Source organism: Xenopus tropicalis, chromosome 7, assembly GCF_000004195.4.
Source record: "Xenopus tropicalis strain Nigerian chromosome 7, UCB_Xtro_10.0, whole genome shotgun sequence".
Lineage (NCBI taxonomy): Eukaryota > Metazoa > Chordata > Amphibia > Anura > Pipidae > Xenopus > Xenopus tropicalis.
Genome location: NC_030683.2, coordinates 72,832,948 through 72,852,329, shown reverse-complemented (window position 1 = coordinate 72,852,329; position 19,382 = coordinate 72,832,948). Strand labels below are relative to the sequence as shown.

At 36.3% G+C, this 19,382-nt stretch overlaps 1 protein-coding gene across 1 annotated transcript in view; it reads right to left on the bottom strand.

Annotated features, from left to right (window-relative positions):
• barx2 (BARX homeobox 2) overlaps positions 1-9,088 on the bottom strand; it is a 30,147-nt gene extending 21,059 nt beyond the window's left edge. Inside the window, exon 1 of the mRNA XM_002934879.5 lies at positions 8,501-9,088. Within this exon, the coding sequence (XP_002934925.2) occupies positions 8,501-8,687 (187 nt within the window). The 5' untranslated portion in view covers positions 8,688-9,088. The remainder of the gene's footprint in view (positions 1-8,500) is intronic.
• Between the last annotated feature and the right edge of the window lie 10,294 nt (positions 9,089-19,382).

The following is a 19,382-nucleotide window of genomic DNA, read 5'->3' as shown; positions in this document are numbered from 1 at the left end:
TATTTGATGAAATGTTTAAGCCTACTGGATCTTTTTTTTTAAACCTTGAATAATATGTAGCTATATATATACTGTGTATATATATATATAAAAAAATAAGACCTGCAACACTGAGTTTATTGCAAAAGATTATTAAAAAATGCATTGCTGTTCATGCATTTTTTTAATACACAACTAATTTTTGCAATAAACCCGGTGTTGCTGGTCTTTTTTTTGATATTTAAACTATTTACCTTGCACCCGGGATAAATATATTTGTGGAACTTCAAAACTGTAAGTGCATATATGAGAGTGTGTATTATGCATATTATGTATATATAGATATATTTTTTGTATTTAGACTATTGTATAAGCCTGTATACAAACAGATGTGGTCAAGGTTACCACATCAGCTGTGGGGCTGCAGGCTAGCGCAAAATTGTAAATCCAGCCCAATACATTTACATGGCCATAGATAAATAATGGATTCATTCCAGCGGAAAACATCATAGAGCCCCTCTATCAAAATGTTTTTCAGAATTTAGATGTGTTGGCTTTTAAATTAACCAAATTCAGCAACATTCTCTTTTAATAAAAAAACTAAAAAATCAGATTTATGATCTATGTTGTTGGGTTTTTTTTCACTTTTTTAATAAGCAATAAAAAATTTGTAAAAAAAAATAAAATAAAATAATAATGATAGGTTCAGGTTCGTAAATAATTTTCCATGTCACACATAGAAGAGCATGGCTCTGTGTATTTTGGGGATTTATGTGTTATAACTAGCACGGCCGCTAGAATCAACCGCTCAGAGCAGTTTAGTTCTGATAAATTGGTACATGTAAAGGTTTTAATGAATGTGCCAGTTTGATGATACTTTCCTGTCCACTGATTTTCCTATCAGTTGGGAAACTGTTAATATAGATAATAATAATAAAATGTAATGTCAGTTCAAATTGTAATAAACCTGCCCATATTATATACAGGGAGGAAAAACAACACCTATTTGCAATAGTGCATTTAGCTTTATTCACCAGATGTATACTAGTCTTGTTCTATTCTAACGTCATGTTCTAACTTTCTATGTAATTCCCTAGGGGCATTTGTTCAGCAAAGGTGGGATTTATTTAGAAATGAATGTTGGGGATAAGGATACCAGCTACTTCAGGAAATAGCATGCTTTAGACTAGGAAAACATAAAATAAAAATGTGTTATTTTTGCTCATATTGGTGCTTTGTAATATAGATGAGTGAGATGTGTGATATTGAAAGTCCTTAAAGAAAATAATTACAAAACTGAGCTTGAATTTCTTTCCTTACTAAATATACAATATCTTCTTTATAATACTAATATTTTAAGCATTAAACTAATCTAAAACTGTTCAAGTCTAGAAAAGGGAGGCCATGAAATGCCTTTAATTATAATTATATATAGACCCCGACATCTCAGTTCATATAAATACATTTTCAGCATTATTCAATTGAAATTAGACAAAAACTCATATTAAGCCTGAAAGAAAGCTACTACTATATGACCTCTCTTTGGTACAAGTGCCCTCCTGTATGCACAACAAACAAATATTGTAATTTTTATTTAGGATAAGCAAAAACCTACAATGCAAATTGTTAAAGCCAAATCTCGGTTCCCCTCTCTGCTTTTTATCCAGTCACATAATAGCAAGAATGCTTCCCTGACTAAGGCTAATTTCAAAAGAACAATTCTGTTTGATTTTTTTCCTTAAAGTGACACTACTAACACAGGATTGACCCCTTTTATTATAACATCTAATTTTTTATACTTTAATATTGTAAACTATATAGTTTTAAAGACCACTGTTTATATTCACACTGCTTAAAGCCTTCTGATTTTTTCACTCTGGTAGATAAACCAGAGAGAGTGGGGCTCATTTATAAATGTAACACAACACTAAAATATTTTCATCCATCCATGCAAACATTCATCTGATTTGTGAGCCATTTGTAAATATTTGTGTGAAAAGTGCATCCTAACGCAATTCACACGAAGAGGTGGGTACAATGGTAAGTCATACCAACCAAACCAAGCATTGATTTCATTATTTCTGTTTGCAATATACCAATCACAGCAAATAGCTCATTGATTTACTGTATAGCAATAAGGTGCAAGTAAGGTGTGCATCTTGGGCTCCCACTCAGGTTAAAAATGTTAATCTTATATAAAGTTATCAAGTAACCAGGCCCATGTGCCTTTATGTCAGAAAACTGAGGGTGTCCGGTTCCATCAACTGGTATGTTTCAATCAATATGCAAAATGTTACCCCATTTTAAGGAAATGCACATGAACTCTTGGTCAGTAGTTAGTGCAATTAATGGATTATACTGTTTTCCAACCTGTTGTTCAGTACATAATCTGCTTCCGATAGATGCCAGCCATTCACTGAATGCTGCTCAAGCATAAGTGAAAATATAAAAATGCTAGGACAAAAGGCACTTGTGTGCCAAAGGTTTTGCTTTCCAAAAGTCTCTCTTCAATCAACAGCCCTTATTAACCACAAAGTATATAATGTGTTTTCCCAGTACACCACCAATCCAATTACTGCTACAATGCTTCGACACCCCTTGTGTTTGGGAGTTAGCAGCTCCTGCCGGAGATGACAGCAACCCATTACTGTTTCATAGCATTTTTATTTCACTTTTTGAAAGTAATGGAACCTGTTAGGCATGACAGCCAAGGAAACTCTAGGGCAGGAAAACTGCACCATGTGCGTTCAAATAAAAACACTAAGAACAATTTACTAACACCGCTCTCATTACATTTACTACAATGCTGTAATTATTTTGTGGGCTATATATCCTTAATTAACTAGCGTACAAGTGTTAACTGTATTGCCCTGACTAGGATCTAGAATACTTTTAGTTTCCATCAATGCTGTCAACACAACAGTAACATTACTCATATTTTAGGTCGAAATCTTTGTAAATGTAAACAGTTCCCAAAGCAGGCAGCACTCACAGAGCCATTCTTGTGAATCGTTTATTTAAGGTGACAATTCTAAGGCCATTCCTGGGAAAGGCTGGAGTGTCAACAACTGAAGTTCTGTGAGTTCTGTTTATTTAGCAAACTGTGAACATGCATTTGGTTTTCAGTGTTTTTATTTAAAAAATGTATCTATATATGAAGAAAGAGCAAGAGGGCAATGTGATTAATATCCTTTACCAGTAAAAATGTATTAAAGTATTTCTTTTCTTTATGCAAATAAAACTCTTTATATGCCTTCTCCTCTTTCCTATAGGATTTTATTGTATTTCCTAAGGTAGCTTGTGCCATCATACTATGCTGAAAGCATTTTACATAGATTTCTATTAAAGGATTACTCTAATGTCCATATCACTGCTGTACAGTTTCCTTCTTAATGTAAGAGAGTAAAAATAATGGGGAAAAAGTAATCATTAAGCCAACAAGTTTTAACTGTATGCATATTTAGTCTCCTGTAAAATGTAATTCATCCACAATTCAGTCAAAAGAGAAGCAAAAAAGTTGATACTATTACAAGGATTTGAGACTGATGAGAAGACTGAATTTGTCCATATGAACTCCTCCTGCATGAAAGGTCAACAATTAAACTTTTACAGGTTGGATCTGCACTTACAAATAATGGACTTGTGCTGCAAGGCTCAGCTGTGCATCTGATTTAAATGTATCTGCTATATACTATGTACTGCCAAAAACAAATCATTCCAAACATGTCTACTGTTATTTTAACCCTTACACTGAAAACTGCCAAATGAACATTTATGTGTGTGTACATCAACTGAATGAAACCAACATGGTCTTTTTGACGTGAATAATATACATCTGTATTTAATATGAATAAGTATTGTGTTTTTGGATGTAATTTACTCAAAACAAGTAGTCATGCATTCAAATGTATAATCTACTGCTTGATAGAAACTATAAAGGGTAATAGAAGTGGCCTTGGATTTCCTTGACTGGTTTTCCTTGTGCCTTTATATGGTAATAGCACAGTTCAGGGGTTTCTAATAGCCTTTTAATATACAATCAGGGTACATTATCCCCTATATCATTAACAGTAGTGGTAGCATTGCACTTTATAAATATGTATAAATATATATATATATATATATATATATATATATATATATATAGTAACACTTCCTCCTGCCTCTATTAAACACCTTAGGGTTGATTCACTAAAGGTCGATAAAACGTGCGTTATTAATAGCGTGCATTAAAAATGTTATCACGTCTAATTTTTCGTGAATTAACGCACAATTCACTAAAAGCATAATTGCGTTAATTTACACGCATTGCTGCTTGCGTTATTTTAGTCGCGAAGACTATTTTCGTGCAGTATTTGACGGAACACACACTAATCAACGCACCACATACAAATAGTCGCCGCGTGCGAAAAAACGCACGCAATGTTAGCCATACATGCCATTACTTTTGGAAAATTACTGTACTGAAAATGACCATTTCCCTGCAAACCGGAGGCTGCATCACTCTAGGGCCAACACATACTTGAATAAATCACACTGCAAAGTCCATATTTTATTGCCAAAAGCTCATGAACTGTACTTTTCTATAATTACCGCCTGCCTCAAGTAGGTGTTAATTTTCGCACAGACAAATGCTATATTTAGCACGTCTAAGTGTTTGTGGATCATGTGTTAATGTTATTCCGGGGCGCAAATTAACGCATGCGGTAGCGTGTAAATTAACACATGCGTTAATATTTTAGCGAATCGCGCAATTTTTTAGAGTCAATTTTAGCGCAAAAAAGGGTGAGATAAAACTTATTGACTTTAGTGAATCAACCCTCATGCATCTTTGATGTAGCGGTGTATTTATTGTTATTTATTTGTTCCCCTCCTCTGACTGTCAGTGGAACAACAGTTGGGGACACCATGCTGGATATGCTTATTTATTAAGAGCATTTAACAACCATTGCAACATAGCATATAAGGATGATTTGAATTCAATAAGGGTTACCATATTGTTAAAGAGATTAATCACTAGACTTGCTAAAATCAGCCATCATTTATATGAGCAAACATAGATGACAACCCTCAAAAGACTAAGCCCAGAAGGGTCACCCTCAATATAACTCAAAAATCAATAAAATAAATTTGCCAGTAAGAACTTGGCCCTTTCCCTTTGTCATATTTCATCCTGTATATAAACTGCAAAGATAAAGTTCTGTGCTTTATAAATGGCTATATTTCTTATTCTCACCATTTTTAATATGTTTTATATTCCATTTCCTGCAATCAAAATATATTTGCAGCAAAACTGCATCTACTGCCATATTTTGTGATAGGATACCAGTCTGGATAATAGAGCCCTATACACAAATGCTTCATGTTGCTGTCCTGAACAAATCTCTAGAGATTTGGAGCATGTTTATCAAGGGGTGAAAGATAGAACTCATCATTTGATAAATATGCTTCTACAAATTCCGTAGGAATGAATAGAACATTTTGATAAATCTGCCCCATCTATAGCTCTGTTGGGTTACTTCATACTATGACGTTTTAGGCCCATTACATTTTATAGAGTACTTTTGGATCAATGTAGTGTATGTAGGGGTTGAAAGGAGAAAATACTAGAAGTGAAAGAGTTGCTCTTCCCATTAGCTCCCCACAAGAATTTACACTGCAAATGAATATATTGGCTAACAACGTCAGTGTGATTGCAAACATGCTGAACTGACATAAACCCAGGATTTCCAACATTTGTTCTTTAATACTGCATAAAGCTCATGAACAAAGGCGTAAATATCTGGTGATTTATCAGTTTGGGAACAGTTTTTGGCAGCAGATGATTTATCAGATTTTGTGAAACATAATGACTTGCACTGCTAAAGGTGGTGATTGTGGCTAAAAGGAGAGGGGGGCGCAGTCTGCATCAGAGCTGCGAGCAGTTACAGTAGCACAGTGTAGCGTTTTGCTTAGGCCTTGGGTCTGTGTGAGTGAGCAGAAGTATTTTATCTCATAGAGGACTGATTAGTGCACACCTACATCTAGTTCCTGCAAGTCCTGACTTTTCTCAGAGTTGAATAAGATTTCTGAGAAAAATCACTAATATTCAACCATTTCATGCTGTGGGGGCTTTGGCAATATGTGCTCACGATGCAGGCACTTTGAGCAATATGGTTGCATATTTGGGACAGTGCTGGTGGTCGGAGAGTGGGGGTTCTATCCATAGACTATCTGCACAATTAGGAAGGGCTTTTATCAACAGGTTATATTAAATCCCTTATTTCATAAAAGTCTTATTATTCCCCTAGACCAAAAATGACTCCCGAAATCCATAAAAATGAAAGGAAGTTGCCTTCTGGTAGGCTGGCATTTTGCATCCTATATTAAGAAGCTCTAACCTGCATAACAAGCGTGTATAGTCAGTGTGTTCTCAATATTTTATTTAAGATAAAGTTGTTTTCTGTATTTTACAAAATAGCCAGAATATTCTATTGGAGAAAAAGTGAATGTAAACACAGTACTTTGAGCCATAGCTGCTAATTTCTCCTCACTGCTTGTGTTTTGTTGTGTATGACATTATAATCTCCTTATGTTATTGTCATTTATAATTCATATACAGCATATTTAGTGAAACTGCCTGTCTCAGCATAATGCCGGGGATGTTTCCTAGAGGTGCAGTAGTCGCTTGTTAACAAAGTGCCCAATCTTTCAAATAAATTAGTGATGTTCCATAGTGTAAAAAGGGAGTGAGCACTTATTTCTACCCGCGTATTTGCAAGCTGTAACCTTTCCTGAAAGGATAACAGATTGATTGTAAGAAACTTTAATATTTCACCATCTTCCAGTTTTCAGAGAGAGGAAGAGCATTATGCAAGAAATGATCATTCACTGTAATTATAACTATATCTTTGCACTGGCAAATACAGATGCCTAAATCATAGCACATGTGTTCATGAGACGGATGCCAGTCCCCTGATGAAAGCCCCAACACATGCCAAAACGTTACACCAATAAAAATGTATTTCATCCTGTTGTGGACTTCAAAATGCTCCATAACTTTGGTATTGTTGTTTCTGATGAGGTAATGCATGTTCCCACATTATCACAAATGTAAAGTGAAATAATGCAAATTATAGTGGTATTTTAAAATATGTGTATAAGAAATATGTTTTTAATATTGTTATACTATTACAGGTATCGGACCCCTTATCCGGAAACCCGTTATCCAGAAAGCTCCGAATTACGGAATGCCCGTCTCCCATAGACTCCATTTTAATCAAATAATTCAGATTTTAAAACTGATTTCCTTTTTCTATGTAGAAATAAAACAGAACCTTGTAATTGATTCCAACTAAGATATAATTAATCCTTATTGGATGCAAAACAATCCTATTGGGTTTAATTAATGTTTTATTGATTTTTTAGTAGACTTAAGGTATGGAGATCCAAATTACGGAAAGACCCCTTATCCGGAATACCCTTGGTCCCGAGCATTCTGGATAATGGGTCCTATACCTGTATTGCATGTCTTTATATGTATGCATTAAACAATATGCCGACAGCATTCGCTCGCTGGTAGTGTTTAATGGTAGATTTTATAAAGCCGTACACTGTATTGTTCCTGATGTCTAGTTTAACCCCAGTACACTGTATGTGTGTATGGTTGTGCAAGCTCAATAATACTCAATACTAGGAATAGCAATTATTATTTTATTATGTTTCTAAAGGGGTACTCCGCCAAATTACTACTTTTTGATAAATGTATTTTGATTTTAAAAATTTTCCAATGTACATTAAAATTTTCTATGGTTTCAAAGGTATTTGTAAAAGTAATTGCAACTGAATAAAGCATTTCTTAATCCTTGGTTCTGACTTCTGAAACAGTGTAGAAGATGCCAGCTGATTAACAGACCTGGAGGAGATCTAACCCTTACTCCAAGTATTTTAAAAGTCAGTCCCAGAAATAAACAAATAATTCTGTCAACTGCAAAGAACAACTGCATATGCTAGCAAATTAGGCTTTGCGTGTTTTCTACTTGAGTTTGTGTGCACAAAAATAATATTTTGGCTCAGTAGCATGTCCTTTCCTCAACAACTTCATGTGTACAGCTTATTGTAGAAACAAAAACTCCAAACATTCCCCGAAACATTGAGAAACTCAAATCATGGATAATCAGGGATATGGGTAATAAACTGACAGTGCAACAAGGGACCGCTGAGCAGCAACAAGTGTTCAGGTGAAACCGCTGAGCAGAACTTGCTATTAGCGCTCAGGGGCTAAGAAAAGTGATATTCCAAAAAATCTTGGAAAACCAAATGTGCTTTAACTGGGTAGAAATAGAACAGAGTTTGCATTTCACTAATGTCATAGACAAGTCGACCGATGAACGACGGATACAGCAAGTTTTATATTAACGCACACACACACACACGTTATACTGTAGTTTGAATTGACCATTCCTATTCGCCGTGACCACCTCCAGGGGCAGCTCACCCTCCATAGCCTTGGCACACATACCATTACAGAACCCCCTCTTACCGGTGCAGGAGTGCAGAGGTCTCGGTCTGACCAAAAGCGAAGGACACACCGAGTACAGGGAAAGTTTCTCGAAGTAATCGCACGTCTCCTTTGACAGAATTTCATCGATCATAAAGGACTTGTAGCGCCGCCTGGCTGACTTGATCTGGCCCGGAGAGGGGAGTCTGAGCTCTGCCTGGCAGTGCATGGTGCCCCAGTGAGTCCGGCAGCTAGCAGGCTTGCATATACACACACATGCACAGCCACCTGCTACTCACTGTCCTCCTATATACACGCCAAACATATGCACCATTGCCATCCCTTATTAGGAGACTGCGGCTGTCAGTCAGATTGTGCTGCTCTTACAGTCCCCCTCCTCCTTATTGTCCGCCCGCTCTGCCTGCTGGGAGGGACTCAGTGGCTCTAATGTGCTCTCTCTTAGCTCTCCCACTTCTCTCCTCCCTCAGGTTTGTTGCTTCAGGTTTGTCGTTCACTCCTCTCCAGTCTCCTCTCCGCTTTTAGTACTTCTTTCACTCTTCTTCAAAATCTTTAACCCATGCTTTCTCTTCTCAACCCACTTCTCTCCCCGGCTGTAAAGCTGCTGCCCTTGTTTGCCTGTATAGCAAAGGGGTGTGTGTATGTGTAACTTTGTTACATCAGATCTCACTCCCACTACTTCTCTTTTTTTAAAGGCTGTAAACACTTTAATGAATACAAAGAACTACTAAATAATTGGTAAGTTACTAAGGACTAAGGACTAACTTATGCTTTAGTAGGTGATAGTATAGTAAAGTGAAAGTATACATAGAGTTTTTATATATATATATATATATATATATATATATATATATATATATATATATATAGATAGATAGATAGATAGATAGATAGATAGATAGATATATAATACACTTTCTTTTACTAAGTGATTAAGTTAATTTTGTTTTATTTTTATACATACTATCCTTATCAGTACTGCACAAACATTTTCTTTATATATTTACATAGATAAATCCCATTCAGTAATGCCTTTTCTAACTAAAAGATAAAAATCAGATCAAATTTCAGGATGCATACATTTTCACAAACCTGCCAGAAATTACATGACTAATTACCATACAGCCTTAAGCAAATCAAAAAATCAATGTATAACTATAATATTCATACAGGACTTAACTCTGCCTATCTCTCCAAATAAAAACCTCTCAGTTTCGCAAGGGTTAAAATCTGCATTATTGCTATTTGGCAGCATTTCTGCCACCTGCCTTTAGAACTGAGATAAAATTAGTACTCGGTTAATAAAATTCTGAATACCATACTTAATGAATCAGCTGCTATTTATTGCATAGTTCTAAATGAAAGAAATTGTGATATGTTTAGCCGAAATTCTTAGTACATTCCTTGCAGCTTGTCAGCTCTCCATATAAAATAAACAACCGGGAGCAATTATCTTATGGGGTAAATGTAAAAAAACTGTTTCTATATATTGATTTCATATAGTAAAAAACATCATTTAAACATGTTAATATTTCACACTCATTATACAAAGTTAAACCTAAAATATAAAATATAGTTATTTTACAATTAAATGTATATTCTATTAAATTACTGTATTATTATTATTATTTATTATTCTATAAATATGCAAATTACCATATAATACCAATACAGGGACTGCTATTAAAGTTTATATATGTGAATGTGTATTATGCATATTATTTATATATACATATATTTTTTTGTATTTCAACTATTGTATAAGCCTGTATACAAACAGGTGTGGTTACCACATCAGCTCTGGGGCTTCAGGCTAGCGCAAAATTGTAAATCCAGCCCAATACATTTACATGGCCATAGCTAAATAATGGTTTAATTCTAGTGGAAAACATCATAGAGCCCCTCTATCAAAAAGTTTTTCAGAATTTAGAAGTGTGGCTTTTAAAGTACTTTTTGAAAATGGTTACTGAAATTTTTTTCTTTGCCATTAACCAAATTCAGCAACATTCTCTTTTAATAAAAAAACAGATTTATGATCTATGTTGTTGGGGTTTTTTCATTTTTTTTATAAGCAATAAAAACAGTTAACATTTGTAAAAAAAAATAAAAATAATAATGATAGGTTCGGATTTGTAAATAATTTTCCATGTCACACATAGAAGAGCATGGCTCTGTGTATTTTGGGGATTTATGTGTTATAACTAGCACGGCCGCTAGAATCAACCACTCAGAGCAGTTTAGTTCTGATAAATTGGTACATGTAAAGGTTTTAATGAATGTGCCAGTTTGTCACTTTCCTGTCCACTGATTTTCAGTCAGGAAAGTGTTAATAATAATAAAATTTAATGTCAGTTCAAATTGTAATAAATCTGCCCATATTATATACAGGGAGGATTCACAGAGAGAAAAACAACACCTATTTGCAATAGTGCATTTAGCTTTACTCACCAGATGTATACTAGTCTTGTTCTATTCTAATGTCATGTTCTAACTTTCTATGTAATTCCCTAGGGGCATTTGTTCAGCAAAGGTGGGATTTATTTAGAAATGAATGTTGGGGATAAGGATACCAGCTACTTCAGGAAATAGCATGCTTTAGACTAGGAAAACATAAAATAAAAATGTGTCAGTTTTGCTCATATTGGTGCTTTGTAATATAGATGAGTGAGATGTGTGATATTGAAAGTCCTTAAAGAAAATAATTACAAAACTGAGCTTGAATTTCTTTCCTTACTAAATATACAGTATCTTCTTTATAATACTAATATTTTAAGCATTAAAAATAATCTAAAACTGTTTAAAGTCTAGAAAAGGGAGGCCATGAAATGCCTCTAATTATAATTATATATAGACCCCGACATCTCAGTTCATATAAATACATTTTCAGCATTATTCAATTGAAATTAGACTCAAAAGAAAGAAAGCTACTAATATATGACCTCTCTTTGGTACGTTGGTCGTTTGTTGTGCCCTCCTGTATGCACAACAAAAAATTTTTTGTAATTTTTATTAAGGATAAGCAAAAACCTACAATGCAAAATGTTAAAGCCAAATCTCGGTTCCCCTCTCTGCTTTTTACCCAGTCACATAATAGCAAGAATGCTTCCCTGACTAAGGCTAATTTCAAAAGAACAATTCTGTTTGATTTTTTTCCTTAACGTGACACTACTAACACAGGATTGACCCCTTTTATTATAACATCTAATTTTTTATACATACTTTAATATTGGTGACTATATAGTTGTAAGACCACTGTTTATATTCACACTGCTTAAAGCCTTCTTGTTTTTTTCACTCTTATTGGTAGATAAAACAGAGAGAGTGGGGCTCATTTATAAATGTAGCACAACACTAAAATATTTTCACAGAGAACAAATTAACCATGTACATGTTTATATTGGTGTATTTAATGTGCACGTCTAATTGAGAATTTGTATTCACATTGTGATTGTCCTTAAGAGCTTTTTTAATATGGCATAATCTCAAACTGTTTAAGTACACACAGGCATTTCTCTGAGTTCGAGTTAGGCCACAACTTTGGTGGCAGAGGAAAATATATGCCAAATAGTTTTGCAACTGCACTTTAATATTTGCAGAATGTAGCCAACCCTCCATTTGCACACAACGACTATGCAGAATAGCCACATCCATGCAAACATCCATCTGATTTATGAGCCATTTGTAAATATTTGAGTGAAAAGTGCATCTCAATGCAATTCGCAAGAAGAGGTGGGTACAATGGTAAGTCATACCAACCAAACCAAGCATTGATTTCATTTTTTCTGCTTGCAATAGACCAATCACAGCAAATAGCTCATTGATTTACTGTATAGCAAATCTGCACTTGGGGGTGCAAGTAAGGTGTGCATCTTGGGCTCCCACTGAGGTTAAAAATGTTAATCTAATATAAAGCTATCAAGTAACCAGGCCCATGTGTCTTTATGTCAGAAAACTGATGGTGTCTGGTTGCATCAACTGGTATGTTTCAATCAGTATGCAGAATGTTACCCCATTTTAAGGAAATGCACATGAACTCTTGGTCAGTAGTTAGTGCAATTAATGGATTATACTGTTTTCCAACCTGTTGTTCAGTACATAATCTGCTTCCGATAGATGCCAGCCATTCACTGAATGCTGCTCAAGCATAAGTGAAAATATAAAAATGCTAGGACAAAAGGCACTTGTGTGCCAAAGGTTTTGCTTCCAAAAGTCTCAATCAACAGCCCTTATTAACCACAAAGTATATAATGTGTTTTCCCAGTACACCACCAATCCAATTACTGCTACAATGCTTCGACACCCCTTGTGTTTGGGAGTTAGCAGCTCCTGCCGGAGATGACAGCAACCCATTACTGTTTCATAGCATTTTTATTTCACTTTTTGAAAGTAATGGAACCTGTTAGGCATGACAGCCAAGGAAACTCTAGGGCAGGAAAACTGCACCATGTGCGTTCAAATAAAAACACTAAGAACAATTTACTAACACAGCTCTCTACATTTACTACAATGTTGTAATTATTTTGTGGGCTATATATTCTTAATTAACTAGCTTACAAGTGTTAACTGTATTCCCGTGACTAGGATCTAGGTTACTATTAGTTTCCATCAATGCTTGCAACACAATAGTAACATTACTCATATTTTAGGTCGAAATCTTTGTAAATGTAAACAGTTCCCAAAGCAGGCAGCACTCACAGAGCCATTCTTGTGAATCGTTTAAGGTGACAATTCTAAGGCCATTCCTGGGAAAGGCTGGAGTGTCAACAACTGAAGTTCTGTGAGTTCTGTTTATTTAGCAAACTGTGAACATGCATTTGGTTTTCGGTGTGATAAATGAAGAAGGAGCAAGAGGGCAATGTGATTAATATCCTTTACAATGACTAGTGAAAATGTATTAAATATATTTTATTTTCTTTATGCAAATAAAACTCTTTAAATGCCTTTTCCTGTTTCCTATATGATTTTGTTGTATTTCCTCAGGTAGCTTGTGCCATCATACTATGCTGAAAGCATTTTACATAGATTTCTATTAAAGGATTACTCTAATGTCCATATCACTGCTGTACAGTTTCCTTCTTAATGTAAGAGAGTAAAAATAATGGGGAAAAAGTAATCATTAAGCCAACAAGTTTTAACTGTATGCATATTTAGTCTCCTGTAAAATGTAATTCATCCACAATTCAGTCAAAAGAGAAGCAAAAAAGTTGATACTATTACAAGGATTTGAGACTGATGATGGATCTGCACTTACAAATAATGAACGTGTGCTGCAAGGCTCAGCTGTGCATCTGATTTACTGTATATGTATCTGCTATATACTATGTATACAGGTGGAAAATCCCATAAAGTGCCAAAAACAAATCATTCCAAATATGTCTACTGTTATTTTAACCCTTACACTGAAAACTGCCAAATGAACATTTATGTGTGTGTACACCAACTGAATGAAACCAACATGGTCTTTTGACATGAATAATATACATCTGTATTTAATATGAATAAGTATTGTGTTTTTGGGTGTAATTTACCCAAAACAAGTAGTCATGCATTCAAATGTATAATCTACTGCTTGATAGAAACTATAAAGGGTAATAGAAGTGGCCTTGGATTTCCTTGACTGGTTTCCTTGTGCCTTTATATGGTAATGGCACGGTTGTGGGGTTTCTAATAGCCTTTTAATATACAATCAGGGTACCCTATATCATTAACAGTAGTGGTGGCAATGCACTATACAGTATATATATATAGTAACACTTCCTCCTGCCTCTATTAAACACCATGCATCTTTGATGTAGTGGTGTATTTATATCCTTATTATTTATTTGTTCCCCTCCTCTGACTGTCAGCTTATTTATTAAGCATTTAGCAACCATTGCAACATAGCATATCAGGATGATTTGAATTCAGTAAGGGTTACCATTTTTTTAAAGAGATTAATCACTAGACTTGCTAAAATGACATCAGCCATCATTTATATGAGCAAACATAGAAAACAACCATCAAAAGACTAGGCCTAGAAGGGTCACCCTCAATAACTCAAAAATCAATAAAATAAATTTGCCAGTAAGAACTTGGCTCTTTCCCTTTGTCATATTTCATCCTGTATATAAACTGCTTTATAAATGGTTATATTCTTATTCTTACCATTCCTAATATGTTTTATATTCCATTTCCTGCAATCAAAATATATTTTCAGCAAAACTGCATCCACTGCCATATCCTGTCCTGAACAAATCTCTAGAGATTTGAAGCATGTTTATCAAGGGGGGAAAGATAGAACTCACCACTTGATAAATATGCTTCTACAAATTCCATAGGAATGAATAGAACATTTTGATAAATCTGCCCCATCTATAGCTCTGTTGGGTTATTTAATACTATGACAGTATAGGCCCATTACATTTTATAGAGTCCTTTTGGATCAATGTAGTTGTAGTAATTTAATGAGGGGTTATTAAGGTTTTAGCAAAGGCTAAATGTTTCTTTAATATCCATGTTCCAAGGCAAAAGAGTCCCCCACCCCTGTTCTTTTCGTTTATTGCTTTTTGGTCTAACAATCATGTCTGTGTCACATATCAATGGGCAGATTTATAAGAGAAAATACTTTAAGTCAAGAAGTTGCTCTTCCCATTAGCTCCCCACAAGAATTTACACTGCAAATGCATATATTGGCTAACAACGTCAGTGTAATTGCAAACATGCTGAACTGACATAAACCCAGGATTTCCAACATTTGTTCTTTAATACTGCATAAAGCTCATGAACAAAGGCGTAAATATCTGGTGATTTATCAGTTTGGGAACAGTTTTTGGCAGCAGATAATTTATCAGATTTTGCGAAACATAATGACTTGCACTGCTAAAGGTGGTGATTGTGGCTAAAAGGAGAGGGGGGCGCAGTCTGCATCAGAGCTGCGAGCAGTTACAGTAGCACAGTGTAGCGTTGTGCTTAGGCCCTGGGTCTGTGTGAGTGAGAAGAAGTATTTTATCTCATAGAGGACTGAATAGTGCACACCTACATCTACTTACTGCAAGTCCTGACTTTTCTCACAGTTGAATGTGATTTCTAAAAAATATTGCTAATATTTAACCATTTCATGCTGTGGGGGCTTTGGCAATATGTGCTCACGATGCAGGCACTTTGAGCAATATGGTTGCATATTTGGGACAGTGCTGGTGGTCGGAGAGTGGGGGTTCAATCCATAGACTATCTGCACAATTAGGAAGGGCTTTTTGCAACAGGTAATATTAAATCTCTCATTTCATAAAAGTCTTATTATTACCCTAGACCAAAAATGACTCCGAAATCCATAGAAATGAAAGGAAGTTGCCTTCTTGTAGGCTGGCATTTTGCATCCTATATTAAGATGCTCTAACCTGCATAAAAAGTGTGTATAGTCAGTGTGTTCTAGTGGAGAAAAGGTGAATGTAAACACAGTCCTTTGAGCCATAGCTGCTCATTTCTCCTCACTGCTTGTGTTTTTTTTTGTTGTGTATGACATTATAATCTCCTTATGTTATTGTCATTTATAATTCATATACAGCATATTTAGTGATACTGCCTGTCTCAGCATAATGCCGGGGATGTCTCCTAGAGGTGCAGTAGTTGCTTGTTAACAAAGTGCCCAATCTTTCAAATAAATTAGTGATGTTCCATAGTGTAAAAAGGGAGTGAGCACTTATTTCTACCAGCGTATTTGCAAGCTGAAACCTTTCCTGAAATGATAATAGATTGATTGTGAGGAACTTTAATATTTCACCATCTTCCAGTTTTCAGAGAGAGGAAGAGCATTATGCAAGAAATGATCATTCACTGTAATTATAACTATATCTTTGCACTGGCAAAAACAGATGCCTAAATCATAGCACATGTGTTCATGAGACGGATGCCAGTCCCCTGATGAAAGCCCCAACACATGCCAAAACGTTACACCGATAAAAATGTATTTCATCCTGTTGTGGACTTCAAAATTCTCCATAACTTTCGTATTGTTTCTGATGAGGTAATGCATGTTCCCACATTATCACAAATGTAAAGTGAAATAATGCAAAGTTTTTTAAAATATGAGTATAAGAAATGTGTTTTTAATATTGTTATACTATTATTGTATGTCTTTATATGTAACACTGAAAACCCATGCAGACAGCATTTGCTCGCTGGTAGTGTTTAATGGCAGATTTTATAAAGCCGTACACTGTATTGTTCCTGATGTCCAGTTTAACCCCAGTACACTGTATGTGTGTATATTTGTGCAAGATCAATAATACTCAATACTAGGAATAGCAATTATTATTTTATTATGTTTCTAAAGGGGAACTCCGCCAAATTACTACTTTTTGATAAATGTATTTTGATTTTAAACAATTTTCCAATGTACATTAAAATTTTCTATGGTTTCAAAGGTATTTGTAAAAGTAATTGCAACTGACTAAAGCATTTCTTAATCCTCTGTGATCCTTGGTTCTGACTTCTGAAACAGTGTAGAAGATGCCAGCTGATTAACAGACCTGGAGGAGATCTAACCATTACTCCAAGTATTTTAATAGTCAGACCCAGAAATAAACAAAAAATTCTGTCAACTGCAATGAACAACTGTATATGCTAGCAAATTAGGCTTTGCATGTTTTCTACTTGAGTTTGTGTGCACAAAAATTATATTTTGGCTCAATAGCATGTCCTTTCCTCAACAACTTCATGTGTACAGCTTATTGTAGATACAAAAACCCCAAACATTCGGGTCACCAAAACATTGAGAAACTCAAATCATGGATAATCAGGGATATGGGTAATAAACTGACAGTGCAACAAGGGACCGCTGAGCAGCAACAAGTGTTTAGGTGGAACCGCTGAGCAGAACTTGCTATTAGCGCTCAGGGGCTAAGAAAAGTGACATTCCAAAAAACCTTGGGAAACCAAATGTGCTTTAACTGGGTAGAAATAGAACAGAGTTTGCATTTCACTAATGTCATAGACAAGTCGACCGATGAATGACGGATACAGCAGGATTTATATTAACGCACACACGTTATACTGTCGTTTGAATTGGCCATTCCTATTCACCGTACCCACCTCTAGGGGCAGCTCACCCTCCATAGCCTTGGCACACATACCATTACAGAACCCCCTCTTACCGGTGCAGGAGTGCAGAGGTCTCGGTCTGACCAAAAGCGAAGGACACGCCGAGTACAGGGAAAGTTTCTCGAAGTAATCGCATGTCTCCTTTGACAGAATTTCATCGATCATAAAGGACTTGTAGCGCCGCCTGACTGATTTGATCTGGCCCGGAGAGGGGAGTCTGAGCTCTGCCTGGCAGTGCATGGTGCCCCAGTGAGTCCGGCTGCTAGCAGGCTTGCATATACACACACGCACAGCCACCTGCTACTCACTGCCCTCCTATATACACGCCAAGCATATGCACCATTGCCATCCCATATTAGGAGACTGCGGCTGTCAATCAGATTGTGCTGCTCTTACAGTCCCCCTCCTCCTTATTGTCCACCCGCTCTGCCTGCTGGGAGGGACTCAGCGGCTCTAATGTGCTCTCTCTTAGCTCACTTCTCTTCTCCCTCAGGTTGGTTGCTTCAGTTTTGTCGTTCACTCCTCTCCATTCTCCTCCTTTAGTACTTCTTTCACTCTTCTACTTCTGCTTCTTTCACTCTTCTTTAACCCATGCTTTCTCTTCTCAACCCACTACTCTCCCTGGCCATTTACTTCTTTGCATGCATTCACATTCACTTCACAGCCTCTCCACTTCTCTCCAGTCATTCATTCCTCTTCCAGTCGCCGCAACGTTTTAAAAAGTCCGGGTTGCAAATTGCCGCGGGTGCCGGGCAGAGATGGAGTGATTGGTCCTGATATTTGTCGCCATGGGAAGGGTTTACACGGCGACAACCAAACACAATTAGTCACAGTTATTTATTGGACACTGCAATGTTTGACGTCCAGTCGCGTCGACCAATCGCTCAATTTATGGGCGACTTGTATATTTACCAAGGTTATTCCTACGTCTGTTGTTCTATTCTCAGCCACTCACCCTGCTCCAACCACTAAGTTCTCTAACAAGCCGCTCGGGTCTCACTGGCTTCCCTCTCTCCTCCTTTCTTTCTTCCCCTTTCCCGATCCAGGTTTTGTCCAATCCTCACCCAAAATTTGATGTTATCCTGTGCAGGTTGTGTAGCAGCTCCAATCATTCCCTGAAGCAGGAGCGCAGTTTGCACAGCAGCACAATAGTATCCAGACAGAAAGTCTTCAAATAACCCTGTTAGACGCTGCATGAGAAAATAACAAAAAGATTGATTGTAAATGTCTGGTGCATTGTAAAAAAGCAAGCTATATAAATTTTATTTTTACCATTATTCATTGCCAGAGTTATAAGTACAGTATAGCGAAATATTGACACCTAAGGTACAGCCACATGATGTTCCTGGGTGCCCAGGCCAGTGGGCCAAACTGCTGCAACACCCTCTCAATTAGTTTGTCTGTGGTTTATCTCTGGCAGATAGAGAAGCCATACAGTACCAAAACCCCAAGCTTCCTAATAAACAAATGCAAATTGCTGGAAACATTTTCCCAAAGCTGCTGGATCAGACAGTCAGTACTTACTGGTCTAAACATACCTCACAGAAGTCCTACTACAAGGACATTTTTTTAATCACAATTCAACGCTAAAATGTATTTCTTTTTCTTTCTTCCCCTTTAGCAGGTGTTCCCATCTATTCTTCATGTAGGGGTTTACCAAAAATGGGCCCTTAGGACAGGAACCCCTAGGACAGGCCACAGGGTGGTGATAGTTAACAGGGACACTGGGATGACTGGGTTGCTAAATAGTTAATAGGGTGTATACCTGCAGTTCGGGTTATGGCCACAGGATGGTGCATAGGCCCATATAAAGGGATGCAGCCATGTG